A 15,000-nucleotide genomic window follows, 5' to 3' on the forward strand; every position below is an offset into this window, starting at 1 on the left:
TTTTTTTTTTTGTGATGCAGCAAGTACGACATTCTGAGAACATATTCATTGCTGGAAGTCTAATGCTTTGTCTTGGCTACATTCTTTAACAAAGGACCATCATGTATGTATTTGCTTTTATTCTGACTAGTTAAGTAACCAAACGTCGTTAGCTATTCACTAAAGTGGTTTCTTGCTAAGAGCGAATGACATAGTTTTATTTCCACATTTTCTTGTTTTTCTACTGAAACTAGTTAGTGGGGCCCGGTACAAGGCAGGTGAGGCCGGGTGCCACGTCACCAGACGATGTGACCGTACTCTAAAGTAACAATTATCTAACCCCGGGTTTTTTTTTTTTTTTTTTGTCGAGCTAACGCTCGAACTTTTTATTTCCTTTTCTTGTTATTTCCTATGTTGTTTTACCTGCCCTACTTGTCAGAACGTAAGAATTCACAATTCAGTGTTTACCGTAAACTACCAACCAAGCAGTAGTTTTCCCTGATGTAATTTTCACTCGTATCTTACCATATTCAGCAACGATTTGAAAATGGCTTGGTCTTGTTAGTTAGGTAGTCACTGAGTAGGGAAAGACCCTCTCTCCTTCACCACTCTTTAACCCTTAATGCTAATAAATTGGTCCCTCAGCTGTTAAGCACTTACGTGGAATTCCGCACCGGTGAAAAAGTGCTTACAGACAACAGACAGACAGACCAAACTACTGTTTTTTGCAGTAAGATGTGGGAGGTGCCTGTGCGCGATACTCCTGCAGTTCGGAAAGTTGGCGATTCCCCGTGATGACCATTTTACAGTAGAAATCATGAGATGCGTTGAGCATAACTGATGGGAGGTGTCGGCAACGTTCCTACTGTTATTGCCGCCGTTTCAGCGGTCATTACGGCTGCTGTTGCCGGCGGTTCGCAGGCTTTTGACCTTGTTGAAGTCGTTAGGGATGGGGTAGTTAGAGCAAACGCTTTGCCGTATTTCCACTGCTAGCTCTATAAATGTTATTACTTGGCTTTCAGGTATTATTAGCAAGTGACTTGTTTCGCTGTTTAGCTAATTGATAATTAGAGTGTATTAATATTGTAATTTCGTAATTTTTTTTTTCTGTTGTTCAGTCTTATTTGTCATGACCTAAGCTCTCTCTCTCCCTCTGGTTTGACTTGAATGTCGCTGGCAAGAAGGTTTTGCTAGTCCAACAATATGGGCTATTTTTTCATAAATTTATAAGACCCCATATTTAGTTCATTTGTATTAAACCGTCGAATCATTTTCTGTCAAGTAAACAACATAATATGTAATCTACTAATCCTGAAGTAAACAACATATATAATAATTTACTAATTCTGTTCGCTTTTGCATCTTCTTTATCATACTTAGGGTATTTCATGTTGTAAATACGAAATTTCACTGTTTAATATTGATAAGTTTCAGTTATTTATTATTTTACCACGATTTCTCAGTAATTTATTATTTTGAATGGTTATTTTCTTGATTTTTCAGCTTTTAAAAAATTACTTCAGCTATAAGTGTTTTTGAGAGAGGACAAGGCCATATGCATTTGACTTCATTCTATAGATCATATGCACTTGTTATCTTATAATTCAATGTATATATTTTGAAAATATTGGATGTTGAATAACCATTGTAAAATGGAAATAAAGATTTTATTTGACTCTCCGCATTCTCGTGGCATTTTATTTTCTCTCTAATACAAAGGCTTTTGTCTATTATATCCTCGTTAAGATGTTAATGTAGGTCATCCATGTCTACAATACTCTGTAAGGAAGAGGACATGATAATAACAATTGTAATATTTAATGGTAATTATGGCTTCCTCTCTAAATTTTCGTTAATAAACATTTTTTTTTTTCATGGAAAGCCTCTCTCCTGCATCGACCGTCAAATCACATTTCACCAATATCAGTCATTTTGGCTCGTTCATTATGAGATATTGATGATATTTATAATAACTCATAGCTAATGTCTTGTTACGCTTGTGATAAGAGTTATCGCTAATAAGCCAAGAAAAATATTAAATATTCTTGATGTCTTCATTTTCGTTAACCTGTTGTTATATCTCTCTTTCCCAGTGAGGATACATTGTGCTTTTATTTTTCCGTTTTCTATCCGTGAACAGGATGCCTTCCGAATGAGTATCAGTGTGCGGACACTTGCATCGACAACTTTAGGAGGTGCGACACGGTCAGCGATTGTCTCGGGGGCGAGGATGAGCTTCAGTGCGGTAAGTTGCGTCCAGAGTTTTTTCTAGTATGATTTCATTTATATTCATTTCACCGTTTTCCGGTCCAAAGTTTCGTATTTCTAGACTGTCGTAACTACAATAAAAGTTTGAAAATAGATTTTTTTCTGCAGCATGCATATTTCAATTTACATGTGTGCATGTACGTATGTTAGTGCGTGATACTCAAGATGCAAGAGGCTTTGCAAAAGTTATAACTAAAAAGTTTCATGCGTGACCGAAGTGCTGTGTTGAACATGATTTGGAGCAGTTATTGTAAAGGTGTGAGATAAAGAACCAGAAAAAATCACAGGTTATTTGAATTGTAGGTTAACGTTAGAAAAATAAGAAAAACAAAGGAAACTGGTGTTCGAGCTGTAGAGCTCATATGAACCAGAGGAGGAAAAAAAACACACAAACAAAAGTTACGTAAATAATAGAATTGTATGAGAGGTATGAAACATCACCTGATTTTTATGCGACTCCGCCATGCGAACAAGACAAACCTGGATGTAGTAAGTATGTTACGGAGGTAGGTGCTTTTATCTAGTTTTATGTAGCAGCTTGGAAGTGACAAAAGATTTTCTGGCCTCGGGATGTTATTTAATTCTGTAAGTGGTGGTGAAAGTGCGATTGATTGACTGACAGGAATGTGTAAGGTATGTCTGGATTAGGGAAAGGTTCTGAAGTAATGAGTGAGAGGAACATTGGTTCCTTTAATAAGGGTACAGATGATTTAGGAGACAAATTATAAGGTCGCCACTTAGTATATCAGAAAACGTGTCTATTGGGAGGATTTTAATTGAGAATGGAAGAAAGATGACAGGACTGATAATTAAATACTTGTTAGTTAAGAGGGGAGGGCGTGCAGGTCATGAGTTGTTATGGAACAGGAATGTGAGAAGTTTGAATGTAAGAAGAAAATGTTGTATATTTCATTCGTGGATCTATCAGAGGCTTATTGGAGAATCAATGGAGAGGCAATATGAGTCTGTTTGTTTGTATGGCGTTTTTACGTTGCATGGAACCAGTGGTTATTCAGCAACGGGACCAACGGCTTTACGTGACTTCCGAACCACGTCGAGAGTGAACTTCTATCACCAGAAATACACATCTCTCACTCCTCAATGGAATGGCCGAGAATCGAACCAGCGACCACCGAGGTGGAACGCAAACACCATATGAACCACGCCATTGAGGCGCTCAATATGAGTCTGGAGAGGATGTTTGGTATAGGGGATAAAGTGAGCAGTTGAGATTTGAATGACTGAACTGAAGTGTGTGAGGGTAGCCTATATGTAGGGGTCACAAACTGGGTTGGTAGAAAGTTAGTTTTAGAGGTGGGTTTCTTAAGTAGGGTGTCTTATGTATCCATGTTTGTTTGCTATCTGTATGAATGGAGTGAAGTAAGGGCACGATTTATTTACAAAGTTGTGGAGTAAGAAAATGTTGTGAGCATACTGTGGAGTTTGCAAACGTTACGAGAGAAAATAGATCCGTTTAAATATGGATGTTGGAAGAGTGGGAACAATTGCTTGTAGGAGGTATTTGGGTGTCAACATAACGGAAGGCAAGTGGAAAAGTAGATGAAGCACGGGAAGTAACAGGGCAGGTGCAAAATACTAGGAAGATAAATTTATTGTGTTTGGCGGTCGTGGTAAGAATGTGTATATATATATATATATATATATATATATATATATATATATATATATATATATATATATATATATATTAGTTATCCTCTCTTCGCTTTGCGAAAGACTGTTTTGTTTCTCCTTACGACTGTCATTCGTAAGCATTTCTCGTTCCTTCCATCTCCTATGTGATATCTTAGTAGAGTGGTTCTTCTTAAACTAAAGGAGAGGATTCAAACAGATAAGTTGAAAAAAGGTATAACAACTTTATTCTGTAACTCCATACTAAGAGATGCAGTTCGGTCGGGAGACCGATATGTTTGAACGCTGGCACAGAACTGCCATTCTAAAGCATCACGTCGATAGCGAAACATTAGCTATCTCAGCGATTCATATAAAAACATACGTAGTCCGCCGGCTCGGAAGTTACAAGTTTCTGTCGTAGGTTAACAGGTCAACCGCTTCCCATGGAAGTTGTTGTGCAAAGTTATCAGTAATGCAAAACGATGACAATGTAAACAGATTTAAACCAGGCTACTGCAGACAGCGCATAGCATAATCTAGATCTGCATTGGTCACGTAGGACCCTCCTAATGCCATGACCTCAGGTCATGGGTTTTTATTTACAGATTCTGTAATTCAATAATGTATTTATTACATTAGGCTCGGTTTGCTACCATTTAAGCCTTGAATAACAAAAGTTACTTTAATCATTGTTTTCTTAGGAAGCGTGCTCGTAACATATGTTTAGGTATAAACATAATAAGTGATTAAATGCATAAAAAGGTTCTGTTACATACCCTTTTTGACATATTCATAAACAAAGATAAATGCATGGAAAATCTAGATCCATGTTTGGTAATAATAATGATTAGGTACCCAAAATAATAAAAGGTAAAAAATCAAAAGATTAACATGTATACATGATTAATATGAATAAGGAAGATAATAGGTCCTGATTAAGAATAGTGGTTACTGATTATATTATGGTATAGGCACCTGATTAAGAATAATTGGTTACTGATATATTATGGCATGATCATGGATAATTGTTAAAGAGTACTTGTCACTCTTTGTAATAGGTAAATATAATTGTACAATTGTATAATAGTATAATTGTGTAATTGTGCACAGATGCAATATATAGGGCTGGTATATTTTATTAGGTGCCCGAAAAATACCTTTAGGAGTATATTAATGTATAAGATTGGGCTATAATATTTATTAGGTGCCGGGAGATACTATAACTGTTCAAACGCAAAGGCGTGAGTCTTTCTTGTCCTACATTTTTGCCAGCATACAGACCGCTTTTCACACACAACACAATTCCAGACAATTTCCCTAGGCACAAAACGAAATGGCCAGTTTCAGGCGGCCCTAAACTCAAACGACTTGAGTTTAACGGGTACGTCATCTGGACGGGACAATACGTTTCCTTGGAGATCCTTCTGTGTATGCCTCAGCCTACGCCAAGCAAAGCAAAGATGTTGACGGCGATAACCAATATGGCCGTCATGCTGAACAAACGGCCAGCAGAATGTAGTAACGAAGATTTTCTCCACCTGCATAAGTCGGTGAAGCGTGGTTCATCTCAGCCAGTTGCGTCAAACGATGAGCCACGCGCGTTGTATGGGAGAGGTAGTGATGGGATAATTGTAGACGCCCAAGTATAGTTCGCAAAATACGCCTTCTCACGTATTATCGTGTTGACCCCTCTGACGGTGTAGTTTGTAGATGTCCCCGTACAACCATCAGCTGCTACAAAGATTGGGGAATGGGCGGTGGTCCCATCTGGGCATACGACGTGGAATCCGGCTTTGTCGTAACGGATCCAGGAACCATTATTCATTTTGTAATTGAATTTATTACTGTAAAAGGGATAAAGTTTCCCCAGACAACCTTCGCTTGTATGAGAGAGAGAGCCGTTTAGCACGATGCCTAACTCACATGAATCCGTTGATATAGGATAGAATCAAAAGAGTCAGCTGTACAAATTTTATTATTCATGGCTTCTGAACAGTGAGTGAGTTTATCTAAGTCTTTAATGACTGTAAATGATTTCCTATCAGAAGAAATCAGTACATGCCCCGTCAAATGGATATTACTGGACTTGAGTTATTCGTCATGAAAGTAGGAAACGGTGCTATTTTGTATGATTGCCAAGCATCGGAAGAATCAAAAGGTATAGTGATCATAATCCTATAATTTTCAACGCTGACTGATATTAGGCTATAATAGAACTCTACTTTATGGGCGTCTAATAAAGGAATATAACCAATTATAACCCAGTTTTCTCCCGTCCAGTTTTCCAAAGTTAACGTCAGATCTTTAATAGGCATGAGGTGTGGAGATAACACACCCTTTGTCGCTAACGTAATAGCTTCTACATAATCTTTTGATTTCTCAATAAAATGTGATATTTTCACACGGATATGATCTATTTTCGAAATATAGTAAGCTAACGTAGCCAGCAAATGTTGAACTTCCATAACCTGATCGATATTATTTGAATGTTCGTTTACTATACTCATTATTTGATTGATTGAAGATAACTGACTGCGAAGTTCAGACAAAGCTAATTCGGTTTTGTGTTGCAAAAACTCAATTCTTTTATTTTGATTATTTATCTTAAGGCGATTTGAAATTCCTAAGCCTAGATTTGCAACAGATCCTAAGATGTTTAGTCCAGCCAGAATAAGCGGGTTGCGGCGTTCGAGATTATTGTGCCGCACAGACCACATCAGCAGGTCACGAGCAAGTTCCTCTGCCTCGGCGGTTTTATTTTGTATGTCATAAGACAACATTTCCGCGACGCTTAGGGTTTGAGCTAGCGAAATCTCTGAGTTAGCATGAAAATTACGTTGGTGCATTTCCTTAAGCGAAATGGCAAACCTCATCAGGTCATTCTTTAAGTTAAGGACGTCATCTTCAGGCAAAAATATGGCCTGCATATCCACTTCTATGACTATATTACTTGACACTATGAAAACATTGTCTGTTCTCTCGATAATCGAGCCATGATTAAATTCTATTTCTTTCGTCCTAGCGCTCTTTCCATACAACAAAGATGTCTGAACACACAATATCACTCCTAACAATAACAGATTCATTTTTGAAAACCGGCAATGAGTAAAATATATGTAATAACTCGTGTAAAAGAATAGGTTTACATACAAATATGATTAATATATATATATATATATAAATTATTATACAAGTTTCATAAATACAACCATTTTTTCCCTCACTCCATCTACCTTTCTTTAGATTCTGATATGTGCCAATGGAACTATTCTCACATCAGTGGGTTTGGATACATTTGAACCCTAAATCTATTGGCCGTTAAATTTTCTAAAATGTTAAACGGGCCTTCAAACTTAGGTGTCAGTTTATAATTTAAACCTTTACGTACGTATACTTGTATGTATACCTGATCGCCCACGGCATATGTTCTAGTTGGCTTAGCTATTTTATCATGATTTTTTTTCATTATTATTTGTGCTTCTTCTAGATTCTTACGAATTATATTATATCGACTTATGCTTGGATCCATAACATCCTTTAGAGGATTTGATAAATTAGTTGTAGGTGTTAGTAAATGGAACGGTGTTCTAGCTGGGATACCGTACAGTGCCTCGTGCGGTGTCATTTTAATAGACACATGATACGAGTGATTAAGTGTGCTTAGTACCGCAGGTATGGCAATGTCCAGTTGGGGTCTGCCCCCCCCTAAGGTGACCCTTAAAATGTTTTAAAACCTTACGATTTGCCCTTTCCACTAGCCATTAGACTCTGGGTGATAGATCATGGTATTGATTTTCTTTATACAAAGGAATTCGCACAAGGAGTTAAGGAAATATTATTTTGAACTCCCCGCCCGAGTCTGATATAATGGTGTGTGGAATTCCATGTTTACAAATGTAGCACTCGTAAAACTTTCTAGCGCCCCCCACTCCCCGACCGCGGTTTTGTTTTTAAGCGCTATCAGTTCTGTATATCGAGTCAAAGCATCTATGATTACTAGGAGGTGCTTATTTCCTCTATCTGACTCGTAAAATCCTGTTAATAAATCTAAGTGTACTCTTTCAAAGGGTTGATTTGGCACGGGGTAAGCCCCTAGGCTGACAGGTGTCTTCGTGTGCCCTTTGTATTCTTGACAAGTGCGACAATTTGCTATGTGCTTTTTATATCTGTAAGCATCGTATGCCAATAAAATAAGGATTTGGCTTTCTGTGACATTAAGGAATAACCGGGTGTCCATGCAGTGGATTTTCATGCAAACCATTTTAAGACAGTGGGTATGAGTGAGATAGGTACCACCACCTGGTTGTTATTCAACTGTGGTGTGTTGCGGGTTTTCCTCGTCACGGATCTACACAGGATATTATCTTTGATGATATAATTCTGCTGCTTATACTTTATGTATTCCTTTTCCTTCGGATTTCCGTTTAACGCAATGATGATTTTTTCTATTTGCGGATCTTTTCTTTGTTCTGTCTGTAATAGTTCAGCACTCCAGCCCAAGATCTTCCTGCGTTCAGATATAGTTTTTAACAATGGGCGTGGAGGTTGAGATATCTATTAATTCAGCTAATGGCTCGGTACAAGATGAAGAGGGGTTGCGTGATAATGCGTCAGCAATGATATTTGCTTTCCCAGGTAAATACCCGATCCTCGCGTCAAAGTCCCGGATGATCATGTGCCACCGAGTTCGCTTAGGGCTGTGACTAAAGCCTTTAAAGAAGTCGGTTAGGGGCTTATGATCAGTGAGAACCTTGACGGGATAACCGTATATTATAAATTTAAAATGCACGAGTGAATTAACATAGCGAGCCCTTCCTTGTCTATTACTGCATATTTACTTTCGGAAGGTCTCAGTTTACGTGAATAAAAAGCTATAGGGAAAAACTGTTTATCATATTGTTGAAGCAATACCCCACCTACTCCTAGGTCTGAGGCGTCTGTTGCTATGAAGAATTCCGTACCGAAGTCAGGAAATTTCAAGATAGGAGAACTACACAGTTCATCTTTCGATTTATCGAACGCCTGTTGATGAATTTCAGACCATATGAAATCTACGCCCTTCTTTATAAGATCGGTTAGGGGAGCGGCTATGATGGAGTAGTTCCTAATAAACCTCCTATAGTATCCGCTACACCCTAAAAATTGCTGTATTCCCTTGACGTTAGTAGGTATCCAGAAAGTTACGGATAGCCGATTACTTATCATGGACTACTTTAAGACCTTCACTATAAGAAACCGTGAAACCTAAATAGACTAGTTCTGTTTTAAAAAATTCACACTTACTTATCTTTACCCTTAAATTATGCTGCCTTAGTCTTGTAGCACTAACTCTAAATTTTACGTAGATGTTCTTCTAATGTATTGGAAAAGATTACTAGGTCGTCCATGTAGGCATGTAGGATATCTCCTAACAAGTCTCCAAACACAATATTTATCATTCGAGTAAAAGTTATGGGAGCACAACGTAAACCAAAAGGCATATCGCAAAAATTCATAATGTCCCCTGGCTGTGCTGAAGGCAGTGTATGGGATACTCTCTTGTTCCAACGGAATCTGATGAAATCCTTTTAGTAGGTCCAAGCTGGTGAAATATTTGTTCTGACCTAGTAGAGATAGGATATCATCAGTACATGGTACTGGGAATCGGTCAGGGATTGTTTCTTCATTTAAACGACGAAAATCGACGCATATCCGCCAAGTTCGATCTTTTTTCGGTACTACTAACGGAAAATTATAAGGGCTGTTTGATTTCCTAATGACTCCTTCTTTTAGCATTTTACCTACTATTCCTCTGTTATCTCATTCTGAAATTTCATAGGAAGTCGGTACGAAGGTACATAGATTACTTTCTGTTTGTCCTTGAGCCTTATTTGATGCTCGATGACATCCGTTTTTCCTAAGGTTTCATCCGTAGTGGAAAAACATCATATATTCAGTTAAAAGATTCAAAAATTTCTGCTGAATTTCTTCTTCTTGAATGTCCTTATTGATTTTGTTCTTTATAGATTGCAAAAGGGATTCATCCGCAACTGATTGAGCGTGATTTATCTCAGCTACGGTAAGAATGCGATGTTTATAAACTTCCGCATCCAAGATATGTTGATTTTTGTGGATTACTAAAGTGGTATTCAAATGATTACAGACTTCGATGTGACATTGTTGTTGTGAGCCGACTGTATAAATGGCTTGTGTGACGGATAATCCGTGTGTTTTCAGAGTTTCGGAAAGGATTAACGTTTCAGATCCTGGCAAGGTTTTCTTTACACGCACTAATATGTTCGAAGTTACGTTCGGCTCGAGAGTTTGCGTGCAAGCTGATATTACGGGCGAGCGAGAGTTCTGTTGGGTTGCATGTATTATTTCTTGGTTCATGAGACAGGTGATTGGTTCTTCAATGTAAGTGACTACTCTGTCTGTCTCTTTATTATCTAAAACTGATTTTAGGGTATTAGAAGACTTATAGAATTTTCCTTTGATATACACGCCGTGTTTTGCAGGTGCTAAGATAATGTTTTGAGTGCCCATAGATGGGTATCCGATAATTACTGCGGGATACATATTAATGTTTTGTACAACGATAAAGGTATCGGAAAACGTGCGCTTACCGACCTTGTACTGAACATGAGTTACTCCTACCACATTTAATTCATTATTTCCTATGCCTGAGATCCTTATTCCGGACTTCTCTATAGGGAAGTTTGAAAAGAGTAAATGATGAGTCCTTAAATCCATGATATTATGTGGACTACCAGAATCAAAGAACAAAGTGAATGACTTATGGTCCAAATTTACTGCATGTAAGGTTGGTCGCAACTCGTCTTGACTAATAATTGCATGAATTTGTTGCAAATCTACGGGAACCTGCACAGATTTTTTGGATTCGGCCGTGTGTTTCATAGGAAAATCAATTGCCTCACAATGATCTGATAAATGATTAAACTGATTATTTGATACAAAAGATGTTGATATTGATGACCCAACATCGCCCTCTCCCCCCTTGGAGCGAACTACGTGGTATTTGCTTTGTTTAGCACACCTTGAAAATTCGCTTGACCTTGCAAGTTCTGGCTAGACGGCCCAGGAACAGAGGTACCTGAAGCACGATTTGTTTGTTTCTGCTGTTGTGCAGCATTGCCGTTTGCTTGTTTCTTTTTATAGTACTGAGGACCCTTCTTTTTATTTGCACTGGCAACTGGTTGCGTGTTTATAGGATTCTGCTGTTGATTCCTCGAGTAGCAACGATTATATGAATGAGTGGAACTATTATGTATTGAACAAAAACGCGTCCGACAGTCTGAAATCATGTGACCTGGTCGTTTACAGTTATAACAAACCATCCCTGCAACTTGATTATTAGTATGTACCACGTTTACTTGTTGTGGCTTGTTCTCATTTTTTGCAAAAACTTGAATGAGCGAAGGATCTAGGTCGGTACATTTAGACATGTGTTTTTTGATTTGTTTATACACATCTAATTCCGTACTGTTGGGCTGCAATTTTTTGTCAAAACACCGCACTAACGCTTCAGGCAACATTGCAGTAATACTCGTAAGATAAATTAAACGGATAAAATCTTTCACGGCGATTCTGGCACTCGTAACCCACCCGGAGTTACTTAAACTAACTTGATATTCATTTAGCCGGTCGGCAATTAGCGCCGCCCGCTCGACAACATTAAGCTGAGTCATGGAGGCTTGGTTAAGGATATTTCTCAATGCCAATACTACATCTAAAGCCTCTTCACCCCCATACACGGCACGTAATCTGATTTTGAACTCGTCCCATGTAGTCGCCTCTTGGAAAGAAACACCCCTTAGATAAGCACTTGCGTCTCCTTTAGCAAAGTCTATGAAGCTTTTGGCCTCCTGTAATTGTACTGCTGGGTCTGTGATGCTTTTTGCATTTAAATGAGCGTCTACAGATGAGATCCATGCCTCAACATTTTGAGGCAGGAACCCATTGACCCGACCTTGAAAAGGGACAATTGCTGACCTCGCGCTCACGAGTCACCACATTGGGGTTGCCAGCCGGAGTAGTTGCCATGTTTACTTTTACTTTTTTCTTATCACTTCTATTCCTTGGCGGTCCTATCAAAATATCTATAAGAGTACACTCGACCACTACGTAAAGCCCGCATATATTGCAATATACTGTATAAATGTTGTTATAGGTAATAGGAAAATAAAACCCCCAAAAGATACAAAATACAGATAATTTGATAAAAATATTATACGGAGAATTCCTGCAAGAAACGATTAGCAACAACGAGAAGAAAAAAAAATAATCTGCGGGCAAGAACTCGTGGTTGAAGATTGATTCTGTAATGAAGGAAGATTAAGATGGCGAACAACTCACCCCCAGAATACTGGACGATCAACTCCTGATGAACAACACTTCACTGAGGAAAAAACCTGAATAGATAAAATGGTACTTAGCTCAAGATTATATGGTGAAGGATTGTTGACATGGGATGACGTCACAGTTCCTGTCGTCGTCGCGTCGGAAGTCGTGATGACGTCACGGTCTTCTCTCAGGCTCATGATGCATGAAGAAGTCCAAGATTGATGACGTCACAGCCTCCTTCCTCGCATTACTTCCTCTTGCTCTACTCTTTGCGTCCTTGCCAGTGATCGCGCGTTGTTTCCTTTGTGTTTCCTTTATGTGTTTTCTTCTTTCTGTTGATGTTCGATGCTGCTCTCGTCCGGTGTTGATTCTCGAAGATAAGTGACAACAGTCACTCAAACGTCGATGTTGATGCTTGTATTCTTCTCGATGAAGGACATATCTTCATCTTCATAAAATGTTGCGTTGATTGAAGATCCCGTTTCCTCTGTTTAGTATTGATTTTGAAGGTGGAAGTTGGTTATTGTAGTTCTTCGGTCGGCTGATATGGGTCTTGTTAATCTTATTCTTCGTCTAAAGCTGCCACCAGTATTAGTCTCTTCGCTTTTGCGAAAGACTGTTTGTTTCTCCTTACGACTGTCATTCGTGAGTATTTCTGGTTCCTTCCATCTCCTATGTGATATCTTAGTAGAGAGTGGTTCTTCTTAAACTAAGGAGAGGATTCAAACAGATAAGTTGAAAAAAGGTATAACAACTTTATTCTGTAACTCCATACTAAGAGATGCAGTTCGGTCGGGAGACCGATATGTTTGAACGCTGGCACAGAACTGCCATTCTAAAGCATCACGTCGATAGCGAAACATTAGCTATCTCAGCGATTCATATAAAAACATACGTAGTCCGCCGGCTCGGAAGTTACAAGTTTCCGGCGTAGGTTAACAGGTCAACCGCTTCCCATGGAAGTTGTTGTGCAAAGTTATCAGTAATGCAAAACGATGACAATGTAAACAGATTTAAACCAGGCTACTGCAGACAGCGCATAGCATAATCTAGATCTGCATTGGTCACGTAGGACCCTCCTAATGCCATGACCTCAGGTCATGGGTTTTTATTTACAGATTCTGTAATTCAATAATGTATTTATTACATTAGGCTCGGTCTGCTACCATTTAAGCCTTGAATAACAAAAGTTACTTTAATCATTGTTTCTTAGGAGCGTGCTCGTAACATATGTTTAGGTATAAACATAATAAGTGATTAAATGCATAAAAAGGTTCTGTTACATACCCTTTTTGACATATTCATAAACAAAGATAAATGCATGGAAAATCTAGATCCATGTTTGGTAATAATAATGATTAGGTACCCAAAAATAATAAAAAGGTAAAAATCAAAAGATTAACATGTATACATGATTAATATGATAATAGGTAACCTGATTAAGAATAGTGGTTACTGATATATTATGGTAATAGGTAACCTGATTAAGAATAGTGGTTACTGATATATTATGGCATGATCATGGATAATTGTTAAAGAGTACTTGTCACTCTTTGTAATAGGTAAATATAATTGTACAATTGTATAATAGCATAATTGTGTAATTGTGCACAGATGCAATATATAGGGCTGGTATATTAGGTGCCCGAAAATACCTTTAGGAGTATATTAATGATAAGATTGGGCTATAATATTTTATTAGGTGCCCGGGAGATACTATAACTGTTCAAACGCAAAGGCGTGAGTCTTTCTTGTCCTACATATTGATGTCTATGATTAATAGTCAGAGCAAGGTTATGAGAGCAAGATGTCCATAACGAGGAAAGGAAGGATGCTATTGTAGTTGACAAGACTGAAAGTGGGTGACATATCCATGGAAAGGTAATGTTAAAGGAGACTGTAGAATGGATCGACACGTGGTCAGAGAATGAGGACAGAGATGTGATATTTGGTTCATGTAGAGAAGAAGGAAGAGCAGAAAATACCTGAGATTCATTCCAGACTGATTTTGGTCCTTGCTTCAGAGCAGTTGGACTTGATCTTTTGTAAACCTCTTAACTTGTACCCCTGTTTTGGGTATGTCTAATAATTCTCCGGGTATGGTGGATTCCAGCTACATATTTACCTTTATAATCCCTATCTGTCATTTATGTGAGTTTTCTTTATAAACTTACTTTCATATTTGTATCAGTCTGCTTAGTAAAGGACGAGAGTCAAAAGGCCTCGCAGCGGTAATCCATTGTTTCACTTTCCTTCATGACTTTTGCCTTTGTTTATATATTCACCACATTCCCAAATTTTCGTGATTCATTTATACACACACATACTGTATATATATATATATATGTGTGTGTGTGTGTATATATATATATATATATATATATATATATATATATATATATATATATATATATACACACACATATATATATATATATATATATATATATATATATATATATATATATATATATATATATATATATATATATATATATATATATATATATAGATATGTTCTGTACAACAGAGTTCCATCTAATATTTTGGTGTTTTTATGGGCTCCTTTTATTAGATATATATATATATATATATATATATATATAGATATATATATATATATATATATATATATATATATATATATTCACATATATATGTTCCTGCGTCCTTCTCGTGCCTTTATATATATATATATATATATATAATATATATATATATATATATATATATGTATATAGATATATATATATATATATATATATATATATATAC

General features: G+C 37.4%; 1 protein-coding gene across 1 annotated transcript in view; it reads left to right on the top strand.

The window, feature by feature from the left end:
- LOC135198823 (low-density lipoprotein receptor-like) overlaps positions 1-15,000 on the top strand; it is a gene marked incomplete in the record, with an annotated part of 1,079,059 nt that overhangs the window by 460,712 nt on the left and 603,347 nt on the right. The window contains 1 exon segment of the mRNA XM_064226794.1: positions 2,120-2,224. Within this exon segment, the coding sequence (XP_064082864.1) occupies positions 2,120-2,224 (105 nt within the window).

This window comes from Macrobrachium nipponense, chromosome 22 (assembly GCF_015104395.2).
Source record: "Macrobrachium nipponense isolate FS-2020 chromosome 22, ASM1510439v2, whole genome shotgun sequence".
Lineage (NCBI taxonomy): Eukaryota > Metazoa > Arthropoda > Malacostraca > Decapoda > Palaemonidae > Macrobrachium > Macrobrachium nipponense.